Source organism: Pseudophryne corroboree, chromosome 1, assembly GCF_028390025.1.
Source record: "Pseudophryne corroboree isolate aPseCor3 chromosome 1, aPseCor3.hap2, whole genome shotgun sequence".
NCBI classification, from domain to species: Eukaryota; Metazoa; Chordata; class Amphibia; order Anura; family Myobatrachidae; genus Pseudophryne; species Pseudophryne corroboree.
The window spans coordinates 312236908-312253370 of NC_086444.1; the positions used below are offsets into that span (position 1 = coordinate 312236908).

Genomic DNA, 16463 nt, shown 5'->3' on the forward strand with positions numbered 1-16463 from the left:
GATGCTGGGGACTCCAAAAGGACCAAGGGGTATAGACGGGATCCGTAGGAGACATGGGCACTTTAAGACTTTAATGGCCGTGAACTGGCCCCTCCCTCTGTGCCCCTTCTCCAGACCTCAGTTAGATTCTGTGCCCAGAGGAGACTGGGTGCACACTAGGGGAGCTTTTGAGTTTTCTCTAAAAAAAATACTTTTGTTAGGTTTATTATTTTCACGGAGCAATGCTGGCAACAGGCTCCCTGCTTCGTGGGACTGAGGGGAGAGAAGCAGACCTACTTCTGTGAATTCAAAGGCCCTGCTTCTTAGGCTACTGGACACCATTAGCTCCAGAGGGTCTGATCACTTAGTGCGCCTAGCTGCTCGTTCCCAGAGCCACGCCGCCGTCCCCCTCACAGAGCCTGAAGAGAGAAGCCGGGTGAGTAGTAGAAGCAAGAAGACTTCAAAGGCGGCAGAAGACTTCAGATCTTTCTGAGGTACCGCACAGCGGTCGCGCTGCGCGCCATTGCTCCCTCACACAAGCGGCTCTATATGGGCGCAGGGGGGGCGCCCTGGGCAGCAATATATCCTCATTTGAGACTGGCATGAAGGTATACATTGCATAGGCAATGTATACAGACCCCCGCCAGTATAAATAAAAGCGGGAACGAAGCGCGCCGGGTAGAGGGCGGGGCTTCCTCCTTCAGCTCTAACCAGCGCCATTTTCTCCACAGCTTGCTGCAGAGACGCTGCTCCTGGCCCTTCACTGCTATACACAAGTAACAGGGTGCACGAAAAGAAGGGGGGGCACAAAATTTTGGTGTTTATTATTTGGTATAAAAGCGCTTACAGGTCTGGGGCGTTTTTTAATTCCTTCAGACCGGTGGGGCGCTGGGTGTGATCTGGCAAACTCCTTTTCTGTCTCTCTGAAGGACCTTCCTGTGGGTCTGTCCCCTATAGCCCAGTGTGTTTTGTGGTTTTGGTGCGCGTGTGTCGACATGTCTGAGGTTGGAGGCTCTTCCCAGGAGGAGGCTAGTGTGGAGACTGAACAGAATGTGGGAGTGACTCAGTCGCCACCGCCGACTGCTGATTGGGTAGATATGTGGAATGTTTTAAATGCAAGTGTGGCTTTATTGCATAAGAGGTTAGACAAATCTGAGTCTCAGAACCAAGCATGGAGACAATCCATGAGAGATGGTTTGTCGCAATCTCTGGCCCCCTCAGGGTCTCAGAAACGTTCATTTACCCAGATAGCAAACACTGATACCGACACGGATTCCGACTCCAGTGTCGATTATGATGAGGCCAAGTTAAATCCTAAGGTGGCCAAGAGTATTCAGTACACGATTGTGGCAATTAAAGAGGTGTTACATATCACAGAAGACCCCACTGTCCCTGACACAAGGGTCTGTATGTTTAAGGGAAAGAAACCTGAGGTAATGTTTCCTTCCTCTCATGAACTGAACTCTTTTTGAAAAAGCTTGGGAATACCTTGACAAGAGACTGCAGATTGCTATGGCGTATCTTTTTCCCTCGCAGGATAGGTTACGGTGGGAATCTTGACCCACGGTGGACAAAGCTCTGGCGCGTTTGTACAAAAAGGTGGCGCTACCGTCCCCTGACACGGCGGCCCTAAAGGATGCTGCGGATCGTAAGCAGGAAACTACCTTAAAATCTATTTTTGTTACTACGGGTACGCTGCTCAGGCCGGCTGTGGCATCTGCATGGGTGAGTAGCGATATTGAAAGGTGGGCAGATAACTTGTCATCTGACAGACACCCTGGATAAGGATTACGTACTTTTGAAGCTGGGTCATATGAGGGACAGGGCAATATATCTAAGGGAGCCGGCGAGAGATATTGGCCTCTTGGCTTCAAGGGCCAATGCCGTGGCAGTCTCGGCTAGGAGGGCGTTGTGGACTCATCAGTGGAATGGTGATGCTGACTCTAAAAAGGCTATGGAGGCCCTGCCCTTCAAAGGTGAAGTTTTATTTGGTGAAGGCCTCGCGGACCTGGTTTCTACAGCTACCGCGGGTAAGTCTTCTTTTTTGCCTTTTGTCCCTCCACAGCAAAAGAAAACGCCTCAATACCAGATGCAGTCCTTTCGGTCTCATAAATTCAGAAAAGGACGTGGATCTTCCTTCCTCGCGGCCAGAGGTAAGGGAAGAGGAAAAAGATCGTCGGCTGTGGCAAGCTCCCAGGAGCAGAAGTCCTCCCCGGCTTCTACCAAATCTACCGCATGACGCTGGGGCTCCTCTGCAGGAGTCCGCACTGTTGGGGGCACGTCTTCAGCTCTTCGGTCATGTCTGGGTTCGCTCCGGGCTGGATCCTTGGGTGCTGGAAATTGTGACCCAAGGATACAATCTGGAGTTCAAAGACGTGCCTCCACAATGATTTTTCAAATTGGCCTTACCAGTTTCTCACCCAGAGAGAGAGGTAGTGTGTGCTGCGATACAAATGCTGTGTCACCAGCAAGTCATTGTCACTGTTCCCCCGTTACAACAGGGAGAAGGGTTTTTATTCAACCCTGTTCGTGGTCCCGAAGCCGGATGGCTCGGTCAGACCGATTCTGAACTTGAAATCCCTCAACCTGTATTTAAAAAGATTCAAATTCAAGATGGAATCTCTCCGAGCTGTGATCTCCAGTCTGGAGGGGATTTTATGGTGTCAGTCGACATAAAGGATGCATACCTACATGTCCCCATATATCCTCCTCATTAGGCGTTCCTGAGGTTCGCTGTACAGGTTTGTCACTATCAATTTCAGACGTTGCCGTTTGGTCTTTCCACGGCCCTGAGGATTTTCACCAAAGTAATGGCGGAAATGATGGTGCTCCTGCGCAAGCAAGGGGTCACAATTATCCCATACTTGGACGATCTCCTGATAAAGACGAGATCAAGGGAGCAGTTACAAAAAAGCGTTGCACTCTCCCTGAAGGTGCTGCAACATGGCTGGCTCCTAAAGTTACCAAAGTCGCAGTTGATTCCGACAACTCGGCTGTCGTTTTTGGGCATGATTCTGGACACGGAACTGCAGAGGATCTTTCTCCCGTTGGAAAAGGCTCAGGAACTCCAGAACATGGTCAAGGAACTTCTGAAACCGCCAAGAGTGTCGATTCATCACTGCACTCGAGTACTGGGGAAAATGGTGGCGGCCTACGAGGCCATTCCGTTTGGCAGATTCCATGCAAGAACTTTTCAGTGGGACCTGCTGGACAAGTGGTCCGGGTCCCATCTGCACATGCATCGGAAGATAAGCCTGTCACCCAGGGCCAGGGTTTCTCTCCTGTGGTGGCTCCAAAGTTCTCACCTTCTAGAGGGTCGCAGGTTCGGGATCCAGGATTGGGTTCTGGTGACCACGGACGCGAATCTCTGGGGTTGGGGAGTAGTCACACAGGGACAAAATTTCCAGGGAAAATGGTCAAGCCAGTAAGTTTGTCTGCACATAAACGTGCTGGAGTTAAGGGCCATCTACAACAGCCTTCGGCAAGCGGAACATATTCTTCGCGACCTGCCCGTCCTGATTCAGTCGGACAACATTACAGCCGTGGCACACGTAAACCGCCAAGGCGGAACAAAGAGCAGAGCGGCGATGGTGGAGGCCACCAAGATTCTTCGCTGGGCGGAAAAACATGCAAGCGCTCTGTCAGCAGTCTTCATTCCTGGAGTGGACAACTGGGAAGCAGACTTCTTCAGCAGGCACGATCTCCAACCAGGAGAGTGGGGTCTTCATCAAGAGGTCTTTGCAGAAGTGACAAGTCGTTGAGGACTTCCTCAAATAGACATGATGGCGTCTCGCCTCAACAAGAAGCTTCAGACTTATTGTTCCAGGTCGAGGGACCCTCAAACTATAGCAGTGGACACACTGGTGATACTGTGGGTGTTTCAGTCAGTCTATGTGTTCCCTCCACTTCCACTCATCCCAAAGGTGATAAGGATCGTAAGAAGAACAAGGGTTCAGGCGATACTCGTTGTTCCAGATTGGCCACGGAGGACCTGGTATCCGGATCTTCAGGAATTACTCACAGGAGATCCCTGGCCTCTTCCTGTAAGAGAGGACCTGTTACAGCAGGGGCCGTGCGTGTTCCAGGACTTACCGCGGTTGCGTTTGACGGCTTGGCGGTTGAACGCCAAATCCTAGCTAGAAAGGGTATTCCCGGGGAAGTCATCCCCACTCTACTTTAAAGCTAGAAAGGAGGTAACGGCGAAGCATTTTCACCGTATTTGGAGAAAATGTGTCTTGGTGCGAATCCAAGAAGGCTCCTAGGGAAGAATTTCAGCTGGGTTGTTTTCTCCACTTTTTGCAAGCAGGTGTGGATGCGGGCCTGAAGTTAGGCTCCATTAAAGTACAGGTTTCGGCCTTATCAATTTTCTTTCAAAGGGAATTGGCCTCACTTCCAGAAGTACAGACTTTTGTGAAGGGTGTGCTGCACATCCAACCTCCCTTTGTGCCCCCAGTGGCACCGTGGTTCCTTACGTCACATTGGCTTGAACCTTTACAAAAGGTTGAGTTTAAATTTCTCACTTGGAAAGTGGTCATGCTATTGGCCTTGGCGTCCGCAAGGCGGGTGTCCGAATTGGCGGCTTTGTCTCACAAAAGCCCCTATCTGATTTTCCATGTGGATAGAGCGGAATTGAGAACTCGTCAACAATTTCTGCCTAAGGTGGTGTCGTCTTTTTACATGAACCAACCTATTGTGGTGCCTGTGGCTACTGAAGCCTTGGCGGATTCAAAGTCTCTTGATGTGGTCAGAGCTTTGAAAATTTATGTAGCCAGAACGGCTCGTGTTAGGAAAACAAAGGCGCTGTTTGTCCTGTATGCGGCCAACAAGGTTGGCGCTCCTGCTTCTAAGCAGACTATTGCACGCTGGATCTGTAATACGATTCAGCAGGCTCATTCTACGGCTGGATTACCGTTACCGAAATCGGTGAAAGCTCATTCCACTAGGAAGGTGGGCTCATCTTGGGCGACTCGGTATTACAGCTTTGCCGAGCAGCTACTAGGTCGGGTTCAAACACTTTTGCAAAATTCTACAAGTTTGATGCCCTGGCTGATGAGGACCTCATGTTTGCTCAATCGGTGCTGCAGAGTCATCCGCACTCTCCCGCCCGGTCTGGAGCTTTGGTATAAACTAGTGATGTGCACCGGAAATTTTTCGGTTTTTGTCTTTTGGTTTTGGATTCGGTTCCGCAGCCGTGTTTTGGATTCGGACGCGTTTTGGCAAAACCTCCCTGAAATTTTTTTGTCTGATTCGGTGTGTTTTGGATTCGGGTGTTTTTTTACAAAAAAAACCCTCAAAAACAGCTTAAATCATAGAATTTGGGGGTCATTTTGATCCCATAGTATTATTAACCTCAATAACCGTGATTTCCACTCATTTCCAGTCTATTCTGAACACCTCACAATATTATTTTTAATCTTAAAATTTGCACCGAGGTCGCTGGATGGCTAAGCGTCCCAAGTGGCCGACACAAACACCTGGCCCATCTAGGAGTGGCACTGCAGTTTTCTAGCGAGAGGATGAGTGCTGCTTCCATCCTCATGTGAATCTGAACCACTAGCCATGAACATAGGCCAGGGCCTCAGCCGTTCCTTACCACTCCGTGTCGTAAATGGCATATTGTCAAGTTTACGCTTTTCATCGGACGCTTTTAATTTTGATTTCTTTTTCATCCACTAGGGGTCACTGGAGTACTCTTGGGATATGGACGGCTTCCGCAGGAACAGGGCACTGAATATTTAAATTTAGAACTCTCCACCCCTCCATATCCCAGAGTACCTCAGTGTTTTTTCTGTGCTCATCGGAGCAACAGGGCTGGTGTGGGGCTGCCACACTTAGTGAATATATTTTGATTTTGATTTTTACAACTTCAGCACATCCCTTCCCAGTTTCTACTAAAAACATGGGTCCGGGATAGTGCCGCTGCACGGTGCAGCGCATGGCGTGTCGGTCCTCACAAAGAGCACCCTCACAGCCACACGCAGCTCACAAGCCTGCTGCTACAGCTGGACGGAGCTTACAGATAGAAGCCCCGTCACTGCCATCGCTTCTGGAGTCAGGTATGCTGGGGGGGGGCGGTCAGCGCACGCTGCCGCCCCGCGGTGTGGGGGGGCAATGTTCAGAGCCGGCGCAGCTGCGCCCGCACCCGCCTCTCCTTACTGGCCGCCCCAGCAACCGCTCCGATCAGCTCCGCGCTCCTCCGCCGCTAAGACCCCGCCGGCCGCCGCTGCAGGACCGCTCTCCATTACAGCGCTCCCTGCACCCGATCGCGGACCCGCTCCCCGGTAACTCCCGCTCAGACAGCGGTTCACAGGCCACGTGGGAGGGAGGGGGGGGGGGGGGGGGGAGGATACACTTTAGCGGTGGGCTGCAAAAAGGGGGTGACAGCATTAATGACACAGGCTGTTAAGCCTATATGAACGGGTTTGCTGCACTTGTTAAATATACCCTGCGCTGTGGGGCATGGGGGCCATTTTAACCATGCTTCCTGTCTTCCTGTTGTGATTCCAGAACGTTCCTGTCCTACATCTCTACTCCACCGGAGGCGCAGGGGTGTTAGTGGGAATTTGGTATCAGGTTTCATATAGTAGTGGCCACATGCACTGCTCTTGGCCAGATATATATATAGACACACCTTAGTACTATTTTACTGAGTCGTGCAAGTTGTCTGTCTTTTGTATATTGTATTGTCTGTCTGCATAATGAGTAAGGCACCAGCAAAACCTAAAAAGCATTTTCCCTGCCATGTCTGTAACAATACCACATGTACAGTATGTTTTGTGGATGCAGCTACGAATACAATTTCTGCTCCGGTTTCATCCCAGGACCCGCCATTGGCTACGCTAGCGGATGTCAGGGCTGGATTGCAATCAGAATTGGCCGCCGCTCAACAGGAGCTGGAAGCGGCAAGATCTGAGTCTAGGGTGAGACCGCTAGAACTACCGGAGGGGGTCTCAGCCTTGCCAAAAGTCCAAGTCCATTTTGGGTAGTAGGGATAAATTTCATTTGTCTTATGATTTACCAGTTTCTGCTATGTTGCATTCTGACGATTCTATGCCAGACCTCAGTGCGCAAGACCAGCAGTCAGATAGTGAAGATTTTGATAGCCTAGGCCAGGGGTGGGCAATTATTTCAGCTGAGGGGCCACTTGACATTTCCTGTCAGTATCCGAGGGCCACATACAAAATAGCAGCACCCCCCACTTGCCAATAATATAGGGACGTGCTTCATGTGGAAGGGGTGTGGGCAAAAAATAATACAGATTCATATTAGGCTGCACAATAGTCTCCATTATTCAAATTGCGCCACACAGCGCCACTTACACACACTACACCAGATAGAGCCCCTTTTACACATTACAGCAGGTAGAGCCCCCTTTTACACATTAACATTTTATTTAGGATAATTATTGTGCAGCAAGCAAATTATCCAGTGTCCTATGGCCCCTGGGGAAAGGTGTGACACAGTGACAGAACACGGGGAGGGGGGGTGATGGTGACCGAACACGGGGTGTGTGACACGGTGACAGAACACGGGGTGTGTGACACGGTGACAGAACACGGTGGGGGTGACAGAACACGGTGGGGGTGACACGGTGGGGGTGACAGAACACGGTGGGGGTGACACGGTGACAGAACACGGTGGGGGTGACACGGTGACAGAACACGGTGGGGGTGACACGGTGACAGAACACGGGGGTGTGACACGGTGACCGAACACGGTAGGGGTGACACGGTGACAGAACACGGGGGGGGGGGGTGACACGGTGACAGAACACGGGGGGGGTGACAGAACACGGTGGGTGTGACACGGTGACAGAACACGGTTGGTCAGCCTGCTACATGGATACCTCTGGAGGGACCCTTTACCACTTAAGTTGGGGTCCGGGTCCCTGGCGACCGGACGCTAGTCAGGGAAGACCTCCCACAGCTTACAAAGAAGCTGCTGTCAGCGCTCCTACTGCCTACCGCACACTCTGTGGTACAAGCAGCAGTTAGTGTCCCCTTCCCCTGCTTATGAGGGTCTTGTGGCTCCATAGTGCGCCCCCCTGCTGTCCCCCGGGCCCCACACTACCTGTGTGTGTGTACATAGCCTTGAGATCTCCCTGCAGCATGCCTGGGTATGTATGAGAAGGGAGTCTACCAGTAATCTGCTAGTTTCTTTTTGGCTTCCACAGGACTCCACGGGGATAACGTCTGGGTTATAGGTGGTAGGATCAGCTGATGAAAGTAAAAATAGGATTTTCTTTCTTTTCTTTTCTTTCTTTTCTTTCTTTCTTTCTTTTTCTTTTTCTTTTTCTTTCTTTCTTTTTCTTTTTCTTTCTTTCTTTTTCCTTTTCTTTCTTTCTTTTTCTTTCTTTTTCTTTTTCTTTCTTTCTTTTTCTTTCTTTCTTTTTTTTTCTTTTTCTTTTTCTTTCTTTCTTTTTCTTTTTCTTTCTTTCTTTTTCTTTTTCTTTCTTTCTTTTTCTCTTTCTTTCTTTCTTTCTTTTTCTTTCTTTCTCTTTCTTTTTCTTTGTGTTCTTTTTTTTTTCTTTTTGTTTTCTTTCTCTTGTTTTCTTTTCTTTCTTTTTCTTTCTTTCTTGTTATTTATATAGCACACATGGATGGTGGAGGAAAAAAAGGATTTTTTACACTTGCCAATAAAAAAAAAATTTCTCAGATTCCTTTAGGGACACTGGAGCTATGCTGGGGAAAGAGGTAATGACAGTGGTGTGTGTGTGGAGCCTGCCACTTTAAATCTGAATACATTTGAAACAGGCTCCTCCCAAACCCCTCCATTCCCCACCTGACCCAGTTAAGTTTAACCAAACCCAAGTAGTAGGAGAGGAACAAAAGAAATCTGAGATCTCCCCTTAACTAAAGGTCAAACATGTTCTTACAACAAAGAAGTAAAAGTCAACACACAACCATTAGACAGACAGAAAAGAACACAGCAGTGCAGGGAAGTAGCCTATTGTCCCCCCATGGATTCAGAGAAATGTACAGTCTATTACTGGCAAGTCCAAAAATACTGGTTTGGGGTTTTTGTTTTTTTCTGTTAATTGTGTTTTGGCCCTGGATTGTGACCTTTACACTTTTTGTTACTCTTTTTTTTTTTTTTTTTTAAAGAAATATTTTTATTGGAAAAATGTCGTATAAACCAATACAGTCTTCGAAAAGAAGATGATGCAGAACATTTTAAAATAAAGCTCAGGGTATCACAGAGGATACCAAATAAAGGCACATCTAATATACAGATTCCGACATTTATTTATTTTTCTTTTCCTTTTTTTCTTTTTCTTTTCTATAAACTGAAAATAAAGAGGGCGGTAACATACTTTTTAGGACTTTTTTATGAAACTGAAGTTGATTTGTGGAAGTGCTAAGAGAGCTTGTGTATGTAAATGTCTGTCCCTTTTGTACAATGTATTATCCCCACACTTAAGAATTGCTGTCCTTTTATTCCAATAAAGATGACTGGACGGAAGGGCAGAGTTGTCAGCAATGATGATGGAAGCATATCTTATGAGTCCAGGTCAGAACTTGATGTACCTGTTGAAATTCTAAATATAACTGAAAAGCAGAGGTTCATGGATGGTGAAAAGGTATGTGTCCTGTGTTTCCTGCTTGATGACATGGTCAGTGTGTGCGTGTGTGTGTGTGTTTAACGTCTGGTGGTGTTTTTTTAGAATATATCGATCATCTCAGAAGCTGCTAGTTCTGGAATCTCATTACAAGCTGACCGCAGAGCTAAGAATCAGAGGCGAAGGGTGCACATGACACTGGAATTGCCTTGGAGTGCGGATCGAGCCATTCAGCAGTTCGGTGAGTCTAGAATGTTTATTTTTTTTAATCCTGCTTGTTCTCCGTTTTATTGGACCATAAACCTCTCTGATGGGGACTGTAAACCTCTCTGATGGGGGAAAAATATATTTTTTTCTCCTTCAATACATTTTCATGCAATATGCATTTAATTTTTTAAAATTCCCTATCGTCCTAGGGGGATACTGGGATGGTATGAGTACCATGGGGGTATAGATTGGGTCCATTGGAGTCTGCACTTTAAGAAATCTTCAGTGTGTGCTGGCTCCGCCCATCTATGCCCTTCCTGCAGACTTAGTTTAGAAAAATGTGCCCAAAGAGCTGGGTGCATTCTCTGGAGCTCCAGAGTGTTTTCTTCAGAATTTGTTTTAGTTTATTTTCAGGCAGCACTGGCTGGCACCAGTCTACCTGCGTCGTGGGACTTTGGGGGGGGGGGGGGGGGGGGGGGGGGGAGATGGGACCCTTCCACCCTTCCACCCTTCCACCCATCCACCCACCCATCCACCCACCCATCCATCAATCCATCCATCCATCCAACCAACCTCCCTCTTATATGGTTAATGGTCCGGATCCCCTCTGACAGGACAAAGCTCCTGAGGTACTGTTTCGCATACCCCCAGGGGGTGCGTGCATGCTGCCACCCCTAGCAGATGCTGTGGACGCTGGTGCGGTGAGTACAGACACTGTGGCCCCGGTTAGTGGATCCCTGGTGACAGTGGCAGCATAAGGGCGTGGCGGGCTGGTACAGAAAGGGGTTTTAACACCGTTTTTTGCATTTTGGTGACAAATGCCAGTATAATTCTGCACAGGGGACCACGTGCCATTAAAGGGGCAGGGTTTCTCGAAGAACGGGACTAGCGGCTCAGAGGTGCCATTTCCTGCTGCTTTAGACTCCAGGCTGCATGTAGGGAAGCGCTGCTCCTCCAGAGATCTTCCAAAGTCACCTTGTACTGGTACCAGGGAGATTTATAGAAAGGGAGGAGCATACAATATTGTCAGAAAACTAGTTGCCTTATCTTAGGCTCTGGTTTTTGCCCGGCAAAGCGCTGCTTTAGCTGTTGTGGCTTTGTGTGTTGGTCTCCTCCCCCTCTCTCATTCCATTCAGGCTGTCTGGGGTTCAGTTTTCACCTGTGTTATTTCACTATTACTGTGTCTGTGTGTGTTTTCTACTGTATCAGCATGTCTGGCAAAAAGGCTGTGTGTCCATCCTGCAACACAAAGTTTTCCCCTTCTCCAGGGGGATCTCTACTATGTAATCAGTGCTCTCTCCCTTCTCAGTGAAGCAGTACACAGGAACCAGAGTGGTTAGAGTAATTTAAAGGAATGGTATCTAATATTCTGAATTGGCTACTGCCAGACAGGAAAGACAAATGCTAAAGAAATCTGTGGATGATTTTTTAGTCTATGCATCCTGGCTCCTCAGACCCCCCCCCCCTTTCTGGTCTCCCACTCCCACATATACTCCAATCTGACTCTGAAATGCCAGATTTGGAAGAAGGTGAAGTGGACGTGGACACAGGTGACAATACTGTCTCAGGGTGTGGAAGCCCTAATTTCTCTAACGTCCTAGTGGATGCTGGGGACTCCGTCAGGACCATGGGGAATAGCGGCTCCGCAGGAGACAGGGCACATCTAAAGAAAGCTTTTAGGATCACATGGTGTGTACTGGCTCCTCCCCCTATGACCCTCCTCCAAGCCTCAGTTAGGTTTTTGTGCCCGTCCGAGCAGGGTGCAATCTAGGTGGCTCTCCTAAAGAGCTGCTTAGAAAAAGTTTTTTTAGGTTTTAAATCTCAGTGAGTCCTGCTGGCAACAGGCTCACTGCATCGAGGGACTTAGGGGAGAGATTTTCAACTCACCTGCGTGCAGGATGGATTGGAGTCTTAGGCTACTGGACATAGCTTCAGAGGGAGTCGGAACACAGGTCATCCTGGGGTTCGTCCCGGAGCCGCGCCGCCGACCCCCCTTACAGATGCTGAAGATCGGAGGTCCGGAAACAGGCGGCAGAAGACTCTTCAGTCTTCATGAAGGTAGCGCACAGCACGGCAGCTGTGCGCCATTGTTGCTACACACTTCTCACTGACCTGTCACGGAGGGTGCAGGGCGCTGCTGGGGGCGCCCTGGGCAGCAATATTAAATACCTTTAGTGGCAAAGAATACATCACATATAGCCATTAAGGCTATATGTATGTATTTAACCCAGGCCAGATTTCTCAAAACCCGGGAGAAAAGCCAGCCGAAAAGGGGGCGGAGCTTATTCTCCTCAGCGCCATTTTCCTGCTCAGCTCCGCTGTGAGGAAGGCTCCCAGGACTCTCCCCTGCACTGCACTACAGAAACAGGGTAACAAAGAGAAGGGGGGCATAAATTGGCGATATTTATATATTAAAAGCGCTTATAACAAAAACACCACCTTTTAGGGTTGTTTATATACATTTATAGCGCTTTTGGTGTGTGCTGGCAAACTCTCCCTCTGTCTCCCCAAAGGGCTAAGGGGGTCCTGTCTTCGATTAGAGCATTCCCTGTGTGGCTGCTGTGTGTCGGTACGTGTGTGTCGACATGTATGAGGACGATGTTGGTGTGGAGGCAGAGCAATTGCCGGTAATGGTGATGTCACCCCCTAGGGAGTCGACACCGGAATGGATGGCTTTAGTTATGGAATTACGTGATAATGTTAGTACATTACAAAAGTCAGTAGACGAAATGAGACGGCCGGAAAACCAGTCAGTACCGGCTCAGGCGTCTCAGACACCGTCAGGGGCTGTAAAACGTCCCTTACCTCAGTCAGTCGACACGGGTACCGACACAGATGAATCTAGTGTCGACGGTGAAGAAACAAACGTATTTTCCAACAGGGCCACACGTTATATGATCACGGCAATGAAGGAGGCTTTGCAGATCTCTGATACTGCTGGTACCTCAAAAAGGGGTATTATGTGGGGGGTGAAAAAACTACCTGTAGCTTTTCCAGAATCAGAGGAATTGAATGACGTGTGTGATGAAGCGTGGGTTAACCCAGATAGAAAACTGCTAATTTCTAAGAAGTTATTGGCATTATACCCTTTCCCACCAGAGGTTAGGACGCGCTGGGAAACACCCCCTAGGGTGGATAAGGCGCTCACACGTTTATCAAAGCAAGTGGCGTTGCCGTCTCCTGATACGGCCGCCCTCAAGGATCCAGCGGATAGGAGGCTGGAAACTACCCTGAAAAGTATATACACTCATACTGGTGTTATACTGCGACCGGCAATAGCCTCAGCCTGGATGTGCAGTGCTGGGGTAGTGTGGTTGGATTCCCTGACTGAAAATATTGATACCCTGGATAGGGACAGTATTTTATTGACTCTAGAGCAATTAAAGGATGCGTTTCTTTATATGCGAGATGCTCAGAGGGATATTTGTACTCTAGCATCAAGAGTAAGTGCGATGTCCATATCTGCCAGAAGAAGTTTATGGACGCGACAGTGGTCAGGTGATGCGGATTCCAAAAGGCATATGGAAGTATTGCCATATAAAGGAGAGGAATTATTTGGGGTCGGTCTATCGAATCTGGTGGCCACGGCAACTGCCGGCAAATCCACTTTTTTACCTCAGACCCCCTCCCAACAGAAAAAGACACCGTCTTTTCAGCCGCAGTCCTTTCGCTCCTATAAAAACAAGCGAGCAAAAGGACAGTCTTATCTGCCGCGAGGCAGAGGAAAGGGTAAGAGAGGGCAGCAAGCAGCCCCTGCCCAGGACCAGAAGCCCGCCCCGGGTTCTACAAAGCCATCAGCATGACGCTGGGGCTTTACAAGCGGACTCAGGAGCGGTGGGGGGTCGACTAAAGATTTTCAGCAATCAGTGGGCTCGCTCACAGGTGGACCCGTGGATCCTGCAGATAGTATCTCAGGGTTACATGTTGGAGTTCGAAAGGTCTCCCCCTCGCCGGTTCCTAAAGTCTGCTTTACCAACGTCTCCCTCAGAAAGGACGACGGTATTGGAAGCCATTCACAAGCTGTATTCTCAGCAGGTGATAGTCAAGGTACCCCTCCTACAACAGGGAAAGGGGTATTATTCCACACTATTTGTGGTACCGAAGCCGGACGGTTCGGTAAGACCTATTCTAAATCTGAAATCCTTGAACCTGTACATACAGAAATTCAAGTTCAAGATGGAGTCACTCAGAGCAGTGATAGCGAATCTGGAAGAAGGGGACTTCATGGTGTCCCTGGACATAAAAGATGCCTATCTGCATGTCCCAATTTACCCCTCACACCAAGGGTATCTCAGGTTCGTGATACAAGACTGTCATTATCAGTTTCAAACGCTGCCGTTTGGTTTGTCCACGGCCCCTCGGGTCTTTACCAAGGTAATGACCGAAATGATGGTTCTTCTACGAAGAAAAGGCGTATTAATTATCCCTTACTTGGACGATCTCCTGATAAGGGCAAAGTCCAGAGAACAGCTGGAAGTCGGTGTAGCACTAACCCAAGTAGTGCTTCAGCAACACGGGTGGATTCTGAATCTTCCAAAATCTCAATTGACCCCGACAACACGTCTGCTGTTCCTGGGAATGATTCTGGACACGGTTCAGAAAAAGGTGTTTCTCCCGGAGGAGAAAGCAAGGGAGTTATCCGAACTGGTCAGGAACCTCCTAAAACCAGGAACTGTGTCAGTACATCAATGCACAAGAGTCCTGGGAAAGATGGTGGCTTCTTACGAAGCAATTCCATTCGGCAGATTCCATGCACGAACATTTCAGTGGGATCTGCTGGACAAATGGTCCGGATCGCATCTGCACATGCATCAGCGGATAACACTGTCACCAAGAACAAGGTTGTCTCTCCTGTGGTGGTTGCAGAGTGCCCATCTGTTAGAGGGCCGCAGGTTCGGCATACAGGACTGGGTCCTGGTGACTACGGATGCCAGCCTACGGGGCTGGGGAGCAGTCACACAGGGAAGAAACTTCCAGGGTGTATGGTCAGACCTGGAGACGTCTCTTCACATAAATATACTGGAGCTAAGAGCGATATACAATGCTCTAAGCTTGGCAAAACCGCTGCTTCAGGGTCAGCCGGTGTTGATCCAGTCGGACAACATCACGGCAGTAGCCCACGTAAACAGACAAGGCGGCACGAGAAGCAGAAGAGCAATGACAGAAGCTGCAAGGATTCTTCGCTGGGCGGAAAATCATGTCATAGCACTGTCAGCAGTGTTCATCCCGGGAGTGGACAACTGGGAAGCAGACTTCCTCAGCAGACACGACCTTCACCCGGGAGAGTGGGGACTTCATCCGGAAGTTTTCCACATGATTGTGAACCGTTGGGAAAAACCAAAGGTGGATATGATGGCGTCTCGCCTCAACAAAAAACTGGACAGATATTGCGCCAGGTCAAGAGACCCTCAGGCAATAGCTGTGGACGCTCTGGTAACACCATGGGTGTACCAGTCAGTGTATGTGTTTCCTCCTCTGCCTCTCATACCAAAGGTACTGAGAATTATTCGGAAAAGGGGAGTAAGAACAATACTAGTGGCTCCGGATTGGCCAAGAAGAACTTGGTATCCGGAACTTCAAGAGATGCTCACGGAGGATCCGTGGCCTCTACCTCTAAGAAGGGATCTGCTTCAGCAGGGACCTTGTATGTTCCAAGACTTACCGCGACTGCGTTTGACGGCATGGCGGTTGAACGCCGGATTCTAAAAGAAAAGGGCATTCCAGAGGAAGTTATTCCTACCTTGATTAAGGCTAGGAAGGAAGTGACCGCACAACATTATCACCGCATTTGGAGAAAATATGTTGCGTGGTGTGAAGCCAAGAAGGCCCCAACGGAAGAATTTCAATTGGGTCGATTCTTACATTTCCTGCAGGCAGGATTGTCTATGGGCCTCAAATTGGGGTCTATTAAAGTTCAAATTTCGGCCTTATCAATCTTCTTCCAGAAGGAATTGGCTTCAGTGCCTGAAGTACAAACTTTTGTCAAGGGTGTACTACATATACAGCCCCCGATTGTGCCCCCAGTGGCACCGTGGGATCTAAACGTAGTTTTGGATTTTCTCAAATCTCATTGGTTTGAGCCTCTCAAATCTGTAGATTTGAAGTATCTTACATGGAAAGTAACCATGCTACTGGCCCTGGCTTCAGCCAGGAGAGTTTCAGAGTTGGCGGCTTTATCGTACAAAAGCCCATATCTGATTTTCCATTCGGACAGGGCAGAACTGCGGACACGTCCTCATTTTCTCCCTAAGGTGGTTTCGGCTTTTCACTTGAACCAGCCTATTGTGGTGCCTGCGGCTACTAGCGACTTGGAGGACTCCAAGTTACTGGACGTTGTCAGAGCATTAAAAATATATATTTCAAGGACAGCTGGAGTCAGAAAATCTGACTCGTTGTTTATATTGTATGCACCCAACAAGATGGGTGCTCCTGCGTCTAAGCAGACGATTGCGCGTTGGATCTGTAGCACAATCCAACTTGCACATTCTGTGGCAGGCCTGCCACAGCCTAAATCTGTAAAGGCCCACTCCACAAGGAAGGTGGGCTCATCTTGGGCGGCTGCCCGAGGGGTCTCGGCATTACAACTTTGCCGAGCAGCTACGTGGTCAGGGGAGAACACGTTTGTAAAATTTTACAAATTTGATACTCTGGCTAAGGAGGACCTGGAGTTCTCTCATTCGGTGCTGCAGAGTCATCCGCACTCTCCCGCCCGTTTGGA

The 16463-nt window shown here is 48.9% G+C and overlaps 1 protein-coding gene across 3 annotated transcripts in view; it reads left to right on the top strand.

Moving 5' to 3' along the window:
* Positions 1-16463, top strand: part of SBNO1 (strawberry notch homolog 1) — a 257136-nt gene that overhangs the window by 198780 nt on the left and 41893 nt on the right. For all 3 annotated transcript variants that reach the window (XM_063964507.1, XM_063964505.1, XM_063964506.1), the window contains 2 exons: positions 9428-9559; positions 9644-9779. In XM_063964507.1, coding sequence (XP_063820577.1) covers positions 9428-9559; positions 9644-9779 — 268 coding nt within the window. The remainder of the gene's footprint in view (positions 1-9427; positions 9560-9643; positions 9780-16463) is intronic.